This window comes from Ammospiza nelsoni, chromosome 9 (assembly GCF_027579445.1).
Source record: "Ammospiza nelsoni isolate bAmmNel1 chromosome 9, bAmmNel1.pri, whole genome shotgun sequence".
NCBI lineage: Eukaryota > Metazoa > Chordata > Aves > Passeriformes > Passerellidae > Ammospiza > Ammospiza nelsoni.
Window position 1 is genome coordinate 19,144,838 of NC_080641.1, and position 11,531 is coordinate 19,156,368.

At 41.6% G+C, this 11,531-nt stretch overlaps 1 protein-coding gene across 1 annotated transcript; it reads right to left on the bottom strand.

The window, feature by feature from the left end:
* Positions 1 to 1,541: 1,541 nt before the first annotated feature.
* Positions 1,542 to 8,554, bottom strand: LOC132076838 (holocytochrome c-type synthase). Its single transcript, XM_059478206.1, has 7 exons — positions 8,475 to 8,554; positions 7,901 to 8,050; positions 7,046 to 7,194; positions 6,290 to 6,438; positions 5,033 to 5,152; positions 4,418 to 4,504; positions 1,542 to 3,992 (listed from the first exon to the last, which is right to left on the bottom strand). The coding sequence occupies exons 2-7, from the start codon at positions 8,013 to 8,015 to the stop codon at positions 3,794 to 3,796; spliced, it is 819 nt and encodes a 272-aa protein (XP_059334189.1). The 5' UTR covers positions 8,016 to 8,050; positions 8,475 to 8,554; the 3' UTR covers positions 1,542 to 3,793.
* Between the last annotated feature and the right edge of the window lie 2,977 nt (positions 8,555 to 11,531).

Here is an 11,531-nt window from a genome sequence, read left to right on the forward strand (position 1 = left end):
ATTTTAAGCCTTAGCTGAAAAATTCTTAGAGGGATTGAAGCTAGGACCGTGAGCATAGTATGAAAGGAAGGAGCAAAAGTGTTTCTAGGGGACAGAAGAAAAAAAAATAAATGTGAGACAGAAGAGCTACAGCTCCCCCTTCCAAACTGCTTCCAAGGGCAAAATGCAGGATGACTCAGAGTCAGGAACTCCAAGCATCCCAGAAAGATCAGCCTCTGAATTACTCCCCAGTTACAGAGCACTCTTGTTGGCCAGATACTGACAGGACAAACTGCAGGAGAGCAGAGAGCTGGTCCCTTGTGACTGAGCAGGGAGGGTGCTGGAGGCAGAGCAGGCAGTCTGGTGCCCCTGTAGAGTGGCAGCAGTGCCAGGCACCCTGTGCAGGGCGGCCATTGCAGCCTGGAGTGACACCAGTGCAAGCGGCCAAAACCCATACCTGAATGCAGAATGGCTTCCTGCTCCAGGAAATCAAGGTCAGAACCACTCCTGACTGCATGTGATTACAGCTGGGAATGTTATGCTGGAGTCCTTTTCCACCAGTCCCAGAGAGTGCAGTTTCTGGGCACTGTGACATCCTTAAGCACAGGGCAGGCCAGGAGGGCACCCCTAACTTGTTTCATCTGCAAGAGTGAAACACAGTAGGTCAAGCAGGGCTTTGATACAGCAAAGCAGAACACAGGTGAACTTCAGATATCTAAATACAGAACTAATTATAGAAGCAGCTTTTCTTTAGTGAGTGTCTGCATTTTCCCTTTGTAATGTGCATGAGGTTAACCTTAGTTTGAGACAGGTTCCAAAATTTTGTTTCAGCCTGACCAGGATTGGGAACCTGATGTCACTGCAGAATTCCCTGAAAGGACTTGATCAGGATACTTCTTCACTTTCTTGGGCTCCATGAGCTCTCCAGACCTTCCTATACTTACAAAGAAAGAACATAAATGTATTTATTTATGCATATATACACACATTTCTTTTAATATAGCCTGAACAATAGTTTCTTAGTTAAAACACCCTTCCTAAGGATTAAAAAAAGCCCAATTTAAATCACCATTTTTCAAATTTACATTGGAATTATAATTTTAATTCTAACATCCATGCATCATGCATCAAGAAAACCCAAGCCTAAAGAAGAAAGCTCCATTTACTTCCTTAAGTCTTACTGCTTGTAGAAATTAATTATTTTCATTTAGTCTTTTAGGATTTTTTTTTACATTTCCTTGCATTCCTCTCAAGTTAGCCAGGCTCAGGATGAATGTATTTTTTGTCATATGCTCTTATTCTGAGAACTGCTGTTTCGGTTAGTAAACACTTGAATTTGGTCCTTGGGTTTTTGTTTTGTATTCACCTGAAAAATGAGTAAGAATATATTCAAAGATGTGACAATAGTTAAGTTGTAGTAATATACAATAACAGATAGTAACAATATCAAATATATACTCTATAGTAAGAGTTTAGTTGTAACAGACTAGAATCTCATGACACATGTAAAAGCTCATTTTAATAATTCTTACAGCTAAAAGCATGACCACCAAATACCAAAGTTAAGAAAAGTCTATTTATTTGATTCTCCTTTTAGTTTGATGACAAAGTAGTACATTGCATTAACAGTAGCACAGAAAAGAACAATTTTGAATCTGTGGTAGATAAAGGTAACAGGAGATAGTAAACACATAAGTGGCTTGTGACAGTTTCCCCAGATTGAGCAGCGATTACAATTTCCACGCTCTCAACATCACACTGCCAAAATCAACAAAGCAAACTCGTGCTTTTGAAGCTTCTGAAGTACTCCCTACAGTGGTTTAGCCTTTCCATATTTAGTTATGAGAAATACAGAATCCTCAGTGTAGCAAGTTGCCAAATACATAAACCAACAACTACCAAAATAATCCCACAGGAAAACAACCCACCACCCCAAAAAGAGTACTCCTCAATCTTTACTGTTAGAACAGAGCAGTTCCTTCATGAGTCAGTTCCTTCATTTGCTTCATACAAACTCTCTTTTCATTTATCTTATCCATATATTGCCTATTTAGATGGAAATTTTATCTTCCTTGTTTATAATTTATATATATATATATATATACACAGATATATGAATCACTGAAAAGCTGAAAAAGGAATGAACAAAGTGCGTACGGGTAAGAGCATGTTTTACCTCTTAGGATTCTGGATAATATTTATTCCTACCATGCACAACAGTTGTCTATGAGGTGGGAACTAGTTGTGATCATTGGAATTCCAAAGTAGGAAAATTTCCCTGACTGATTTTTCCCTAAATGGGAAATGACTTTCCTGAAACATTAAGAGGGGCTTCCTATCAAAAGAAAAAAGGAAGGGAAAGGGAAAGGGAAAGGGAAAGGGAAAGGGAAAGGGAAAGGGAAAGGGAAAGGGAAAGGGAAAGGGAAAGGGAAAGGGAAAGGGAAAGGGAAAGGGAAAGGGAAAGGGAAAGGGAAAGGGAAAGTTCCAGTCAGTTAAACACAGGCCACTTTCAGAAAATGAAATGTACAGCTACTTTCACATTAAGGTTGGGAGTTTCAAGAAGGCAGCTTCCCTCATTTGAAAAGGTACAACGTGCTATTCTCTTACTCCTTTCCATTTCCAAGTGTTTTGCACAGCACCTGAAATTTACTGAGTCGTGCAAACTTAAAGCTATTACAGTGGAAGACTTTAAAAAGTTAGTTTCCCTTACTAAGCACAGACAATAATCAAATCTTTATGCCATGCATCACCCTTAGAAAACACTCCAATCAACCTCCTCCCTTGGCAATTTTGATACCCTTTTAGCCCAGTTATGTACACACCTGTAATATACCTCACTATACTCATGTCTTTGATTGTGTAGCCACACCCCCTTGTGCAATTCCTTATTATATAAAAAACTATGCTGTAATAAATATCATTAATGCAGCCAGGATGCCAAATGCAGATACACTGCAGGAGGTGCTTTAAATAAGGCTTAGCTCTGTCCTGAATTCATTACATGACACACATTACGGATATGAAAATACTGTAATAATGTATTTTCTTACGTCAGAAAACCAACTTTTAAATATTCAAATAAATAGCCGTTAAATATCAATTTTGTCCTTTTAGAAATGCTGTTTTAAAAGTGACACTCATTTCCTGCTTCTAGCTGTGTTCTTCGGTTCAAAGAAAAATTGCAGATTAAGGCATGAGTGTTCTCCTTTTCTACATAACATACCTTTAAAATACTCATACCACACTACACCTCCTTTAACTGATTAACTGAAGTTTTCTGAGGATGTATTTGAATAGTTAAAATGTCTATGTGAAAACAAATACATGGTTTTATTATGTAAATAAAACACGTAATTTGAAAGAGTTCAGATCTTTTACCATTTATTCATCATGGAGGTATCCAAATACTTTAAATATGTGAAATAATGGCAGAAATTTCCTGTTTTCAATAATCAAGTAATACTCAAAGCTCCAGTCAGAATCAGAATTTCAATGTATTTGGAGCAGCACTGAAGTCATGAAATGAAAAGAAGGCAAGCTTCCGCAAAATCTGAGACAAAGAAAGGCTTCCCAGTTCTTAAGAAAATTAAGATACATGTTTTTGCCACTGTAACTTTATTATTCCATTTGAAACACCACAAAGCATTGGTGTACTTAGGGAGAGATTTCCCTGTCCTCCCTTCCCACCCCCAAAGAAGAGTGGTGATGATGAAAGCAATGACAGCTGCAGCAAACCTCTGTCTCAAGTCCTGATATTGACAGTCCACTGTCTAGGAGCAAAGTGGTTATTTTGGAGTACACACCACAGGAGCAGTTATGAAGTCCAGCGCCACCAGGCCACCTTGACTCTGTCCCAGACGGCCGAGAGCGAGTCCAGCGCGGGGCGCACGTCCAGGATGGTGAACTGGTAGTTCTCATCCACCGCCCCGCCGTCGTAGTAGTCGATGACGTAGCGCACCTCCTTGCCACAGCGGTCAACGATCCAGTCATGTCTGTCAAAGGGCAGCTCGTACCTGCAGGGGATGGGGAACACCCCATGGAGACATTATTGGGGATTATGAACCTGGGAGAGGGAGGCCCATTCACGATTTGTTTGTCCGTAAGATCCCACTAGTACATCTATCTCCTGGCAATTCTAACTTGCAATACCAGTTCTGAAACATCTTTAAATTAATTCCACAACATGTTTTCAGACACATTTCTCCAGCCTCCCTTTTTGACCAACAACTGCTAAGACCTGGCAATGCAGTAACCATTGTAACAAGTAGCTACAAACCCCACAGGACCACTTCAATGTTCATCCCACCACACAGACTCTAGAGAGGCTGTCAAGTGCAAAAAGCAGATGGGGAGCCGAGAAACATTCAAAAAACGTCAAAAATAGTCAAAAAAAGACTATGGGAGACTGGAGATCTTTTTTCTGAAAAGTCCTACGTACCCCATCCATGAACGTATTCTGGCTCTTGGCGAGTACTCCTTTGCTTTGCCTCCAAACCGCATCAGTGAGGGCCCACATGGACATTCCCTGTGCACACAATTCAAAAAGAAAAGAGTTTTCACCTGTTAACACAGTCTTATTTTCAGTGATTAAACCACTGTGGTAATTTGTTTTAGCAACACAGAAACTGAGTAGAAAAAAGCAACAGTAAAAAATTAATTACAAGTGATATAACCCAACATTTTTTCCTTTTTCTAAAGCTTTGAAAAGTCACCCAGTTTCTGTCAGCATTTACTGCTGGTATATCAGTACCCCTGATCTGCTCCAAACCATTGTTCTAATTTGTCAACAAAGCAGTTCTCTGCAAATCTAATCCACAGATTTAACAGATTAAAGAATAGAAAACCATAATCCAAACTACTGTGTAAAAATGATCATGGAATTTCAGAGAAAAATTTACAATACCAAATGCTTAACTAGTCTGTGTCTTGTAGGAACAGGGACTATGCTGGTCTAAAAAGTGACAGTCTTGTCACCAGTCATGCTAATCCAAGTTTACAACTCATATCTTTGTCATAACAAATATTCCATATGCAACATTTCACAGGTACGTACGTAGCATGTAGAGCTTCCCACTTCAAAATCTCCTTCCAGGCTTGCTCATTATTTTGATTATGAATCTTAATAATGTTGGTCATGTCTTCACTTGTTATGTCATCATCTTTCCACCTCCACCTAAAAAATAAGAAGTTGAAAATTGTTTATAAACATTACAGCATAGCATATTGTTTATAAACATACAGCATACCTTCCTAGCTTTATCTGATAAACTTTTGAATGAAGATTTACAGCTGTATGCAAGACACAAGACAAGTATGCAAACTTCTGGCTCATCTGCTTAAGCATCTTGAGAACCACTTCATTTTCTGTGCACAAGTGTGGCTATCCAACTTATCATCACAGAGATCTACAAATTCTATGTAGCTAAATTAACTGGATCAGAAAGTTATCAGGGTGTGCAAACATCACCACATCCACAGTATTAATAAACAATGCTTAGGAAAAATCCCACTTGCATTCCTAATGCACAGAAGTCCTGTATTCAATACATTTTGCAAACACTTAGGAATACTTTCCATCTCTCTTGACACTGCATTTTGACTGTATGTGTGCTTCCTATTCAACTAGCATAACCTTAAGACATTTCAGTGTTTACAGGAGCCAATCCTGTATGTTCCATCCAGGCTGCTTATGTCATATTGAGTTACGAACCACATTGACATGTAGGAAAAAGAATTACTATTGCTCCAAAAGTAAACTACCTGTAAACTTCACCTGTTAGAGAATGACAAATCATTACAAAAGAATACAGAAACATCAGCACAGGAGGATTTTTAGTCTTGCGTACACTAAATCTTTGTAAATACTAAAAATATTTACTTGCAAATTTCCTCAGTTTTAGCCACTGTGCAAAGTTAGAAGTTCTCACATAGAACTTTTACTGTCATTTCACAGCATTAGCATGAAACCAACTGGCAATCGTGCAGCTGGCATGACTGCCATCATACAAACTTTGTCTACCCCTGTACAGGGACTTTGAGCCACTAGCAGTTGCTTGACATTTTTTACCATCCTCCTAATCACTAGAAGACACACGGCTTTTTGAGACCAACTCACCCTTTAAAATATAAAGATGTTTATAAGAAAAGTTATTTTTTAAAAGAGCTATTTTATTATTTTCTGGTTAAAAGCCACAAACTCTCAAAAAAAAAAAATACAACCCCAAAAAAAACCCCCAAGACCAATAACTAATGATACTAGTTCATGAATTCTAGGCTCACAGACATATCTGATAGTTCACAGTGTATTTACCCTTTTCTTAGCATAGCATTCCAGAACATTTGCTCTGAAGGATAGACCCATTTCTTGTCAGAATGTGCTCTAGGAATGGAAGATTCTTCTCTAACAGTTGACAATGGAAATGGTTGACCTGGAGATGGCTGCTGATTGGGAGGAGGCATCTAGCGAACAAGGAGAACCAAAACCAAACTACATTATTAACATTTTGGTAAGTTACAGTGTTTGAGAAAAATCAAAGCATTATCAATCAACTCCTACAAAGATCAAGAAGTTCAGCCTTTACTCAATTCCACCTTTTTTTTTTTTTTTTTCAGCAGAACTCTTTGCACAAGTTTGTCATCAGGAGACTACAGGAAAGCTTTCTGCCTAAACTTCAATTTTCAAAAGAGCAATGCTTTTTGTAAATCAGAGGAAATCTCAGAGATGCTAATCAGAACTTAACCATACTGCTGTTACACAGAAACTAAAATCCAACAATGTAAACAATGTATCATAAAAAACATTTATGCAACTAGTAAATAGAGAGCAAAAGATATCTTTAAAAACAGGAAAACCACCAGAGATGTAAGTTTTAATACAGTGCTAAATAAGAAGTGACTTGTTTTTAAATAAAAAATTGCACAAAAAAGAGAAAATGCAGTCTTAAAAATAAAACAATAATGTTATTTCCCAGACTTTCCAGCTTCATAGTAACACTATTTACATTTTTGGGTATAATACTTCAGAAGAAAGAAGACTAAAAAAACATATGAAGTAAGCAAAAGTTACCATATTGCTGGGATCTATGTCATCTTTCATTTGAGCTGTACCAGACTTCACAGGACATGCTACAAACTCATAAGCTCTTTCTTGATGTGCAGGAACATCATCTGTGCTCTCAGTTCTGTGATCAGCACTCTTCATGTGCATTGGACAGCCTTAAACACAACAGCAGTATACGTTTTGTTACAAGATGAAAACTCCAATACATGAAATGGAAAAGTTCATTGAAAGCTCGTGTAAATGCAAATGGGTATTTCATTATTTTTCCTGAGCTTTTTAACAGTTTTGACTGCTCTCTTTCCTGCATGTCAGGCCCCAAAAATCATGACAACCCTGAGTTGCCTGTGTAGTCTCTGAATGCTCATTTCCCACCCCCCATCCTGGTCCCAATACTGAACTGTTTGTACTTAAGACTTCCTAAGGGACCCAGTGCATTTACTGAGTCAACAGAAGAGCTGACATCCTTCTCCAGGCGTCCATCTCACTCCACCCTTGTGCAGCCCTTTTCCAGATGCACAGTTTTTAATGACAACCAATCAACCCATCACCATCTCTGTGGGGCTCCCTGACCCTCTGTGGCTGTGCCACACCATGGAACAGATCTGCAGGGCCCTTAGGAAACCGGACAACTGGAAGCGACCCACAGCTTCTACAGTAAGCACCTCCTGTCTCTACAAACAAAGCAGCCGGCACAGTGTTCGGGTGAACAAGTGACTCCTCCTAAGTAAAATTTATTTGAGAATTACTTATTTGAACAAAAACCTCAAATTTATCCGAAGAATTTCTCCCTCCCCCCCACCAAGACTTTTCAGTCTTGTTTCCACATAGAGTTTAGCTCATTTAGGTTTCAAGAATGATTACCGCTCATTTTTTCTTGGTACATGGGACATTCTGAAGGTGGAGACGCCGTCTGGTATTGCCTGGATGCATTCGGTGGCTGCTCTGTGGCAGCCGGGGAGGACGCGGACAAACCCATGGCCTCTGCACACCGGGCCTTTCAAGATCAAATTTCTAAACAAAAAGAAAGCAAACATTCGTAACACAAAACTACACCGGCTATTTATTGAGGTGAACGCCAAGTGCAGGTGCAGTACTGCACCACAAATTAAAAAATTAACTGAAAAATCGATTTAAGTAACAAGCTTCCAGCCCAAACAAAACCCAAGGCCCTAGCGGGGCTGCCCCGAGCTGCTGCCCAGGCTCCTCACGGTCCCGTCGGAGCTGTGCCCGCATGCCCTGAAGGACAGCGGCTCCCGCCCCGGCCCGGCCCCCGCCGTGACCGAGCCGCAAGGTCAGGGCAGGCCCGCCCCTCCGCGCGGCCCGGCCGCCCCAGCGCCGCCTCCCAGCGCCGCCGAGGCCGGCGCTGCCGCTCCCCGCCGCGCCCCGCACATCCTCCGCACCCGCACCCTCATCCTCCTCATCCTCCTCTCCTCACCTCGCCCGGCCTGGCCCGGCCCGCGCCCCCGCGGCGGCCCCGAGCCCTCGCGAGAACGCGGCCCCGCTGCACGCCTGCGCCCGGCGGCGAGGGGCGGGCACGGGGCCGGCTCCCCGCCCAGGTCCCGGCCCGGCTCCCCGCCCGCCGTCAGGGCTGCGGGAGCGGGGCCGGGCTGGAGCCAGGTCTCCTCCTGCGGCCGGGCACGGACCTGGGTCCCCTCCCGCCGCCGGGCACAGGGCTGAGTCCCCCGCGGCCCCGGGGTTGAGCCCTCGCCCAGCGCACGGCTGCCCAGGCCTGGCAGCCCGGGGACGAGAGCCGGGTCCGAGCTTGCCAGCGAGAGCGAACTGTGCCAAGAGAGGCTCGCGGGAAGCCCCGGGCAGCTGTGCTCGCACCTCGTGCTGAGGGCTTGTGTGTGAAATCATTGCCCCTTACAACCGCGAATAATTGCTTAAGTATAGAAGGAACCCTCAACGTACTAGCAGCACCGATACCGTGAAGGTGTATCCTCTTTAGTATTTAACTTGCGGAGATAGTAAAGTTATTTAAGATTATTTTTAAACATCAACTAGCCAAGAAAAGTATCATAGCTCTTTTAAGGTTTCCTAAGCAAACTGCCTTATTTCCAAGCCAGAAGATGCATTTTACCTGCACGTGTGAAGTACTGTGCATAACACACAGAAGATGGAGCTCAGTGTGCATCAAAGCACAGAATATTAACTTCATCACAGCCCTTTTTGACCAACAAGTGCTAAGACCTGGCTATGCAGTAACCACTGTAAGAGCAGGTACAAACCCCACAGGACTATTTCAATGTTCATCCCACCTCGTGTTCTCTAAAGAAGCTGTCAGGTGCAAAAAGCAGGTGGGGAGCCAAGAAACATTCATTATAAATGTACAACAATTAGAACTGATGTAAGAACTACAGTTTTTTCCCAAATAGTCTATTTAATTGTAACATTTAAAAATAGAATTAAAGGGTAAACTAATTTAATCTTCAAGTGACGTAGTTATTACAGTAGCTTAGGATGAAGAAAATCCAAACTTTTACATGCCATCTTTCAAAGCAGGATCTTTCTTATGAACAAGGACATTGCCATTCAGTGTGAAAATGAAATAAAAATACAAGTATAAAACAATACCAAAGATTCATCCTTTCAGTCATTTTTGCCCTTTTATAGTCTTGATTACTTAAGAGGAAATTATTTTCTACCCCCTCTGCACGCAGGAATTATTAGCACAGCATATTGAGAACCTTAAGATAGAAATTTACTATTATGTCAGGAACTGAATCTCTACTATATGCTCTAGAAAACGTTCTGATTGCCTCCATAATTTCCCAGTTCAGGCATATTTGGCTTTACTGCAGTATCCATCTGAGACTACACTCACAGTAACAGCTGTGTAAGCAGCACTGAACAATCATTTTGTGTCTTCCCTTGCTACACATACAGAACCACAGAACAGTTTGGGTTGGAAGGGACCTTAAAGATCCTCTCATTCCAACCCCTGTGCCATAGGCAGGGACACCTTCCCCATGAAAGGAATGAGAAGGAGGTGTCTTAACGAAGCTGTGGGCTTGATGGCAGATATGGTCAGATGCAGAGGTGAAAAGCAATGGGGGAAACCACAAATTCCATAGGAATTCCACTAATTGACACAGTCTGCTACTCACTCAAGACTGTGCTAAATCTCTGGATTTAGAGAAAAATAATGGAGACACAAGGAAAAAGAAAAAGAGGGTGGGGGGCTATTAGGTGTTTCAGGGAGTCTGTACCTCTGAAGTACCTCAGCCAATGGGGAGAGAGGAAGAATGCGGCCGGGAAATTAGGGTAAAAAGGAGGCTGTGTGCCCTAAAACTTTTGAGACCCCATGGGAATGCCCCATGACCTCTCCTTTTATTTGAACAAAGTTACAGGACTCCTCTGTCTCCTTTTTGGACATAAACCTTAGGTGTTTGTGGATTAATTTTCCTGACACTTACACCAGGTAGCTCAAAGCCTCATCCAACCTGGCCTTCAACAGGGGCATCCACAGCTTTACTGGGCAACCTGTTCCAGTGTCTCACCACTCTCACAGGGAAGAATTTCTCTTAACATCCAATCTAAACCTGCCCTCTTTCAGTTTAAATCCATTCCCCTTTATCCCATCACCACATGCCTCTGTAAAAGGTCTCTCTCCAGCTCTCCTATAGCCCCTTTACATACTGGAAGGGGCTCTGGAGTGTCCACAGAGCCTTCTCTTCTCCAGGTTGAACAGCCACAAGTCACCCATCCTGTTTTCACTTAACAACACTGTTTAATAAGATCCTCCCAGAGAGCAACTGAAATCTCTGTTTCTAAGTATTTCAAGTCAGTGGCAGAAGGACTCTATGGTAAAACAGATTTTGTCTCTCTGATGTTCTCAAATGGAAAATTGCTCCTACTCCTTCCTCTCCAAGTACATAATGCCATAGATGTCAGTATGCCATCTCTCTGCTTCCACCATCACTCTCCACCACAAGCAACAGCTGCACTATTACTCATTGTATAGATAATAGTTTTCACTATTGTAAGATAAGCCAAGTAGCAAAATATTTTTTACTCAATGTAAAGGCTTCTTCACAAAGAACACCAAGGTCCCAGTCTCAATGAAGCAGTCTGCCCATAGGTATATTGCACTGTGAACTCCAGAAAAGTAGATCAAAAAAAGACACCACAGTACCCCAACTTCTAAAATGTGACAAATATCCATTGCAAAGATTGATTTTTTGTTTTAATCTTAGTGCAAAATTATCACACCAATATGAGGAGAGAAACCAAAGTTTTCAGCAAGAATTCAAAGAGTAATAAAAAAATTTAGGAAAAAAATGAAAAGCACCTGTACATTCAAATATGACAAAGAAGTGGATATAAAAAATACTTCCTATATCCTACATCTTAGGGAGAGATAATGTTTCTCACACTTTAAGCAAGATTTGTTGAATGCATCAGTTTAAGAATGGCTCACTGAAAGGCATCCCTTGTTCCCAGCCATGCCCAGTCCTTCCTTCCCACTATTCAGTGTTTAAAGCTGCCTGGT

Coding starts and splice junctions, on each gene's coding strand:
- LOC132076838 (XM_059478206.1), bottom strand. CDS start 8,015: ATGGGTTTGTCCGCGTCCTCCCCGGCTGCCACAGAGCAGCCACCGAAT. Junction 7,195..7,900: donor GTACCAAGAAAAAATGAGCG/GTAATCATTCTT, acceptor GTTGTGTTTAAG/GCTGTCCAATGCACATGAAG. Junction 3,993..4,417: donor AGAATACGTTCATGGATGGG/GTACGTAGGACT, acceptor CATCCCCTGCAG/GTACGAGCTGCCCTTTGACA.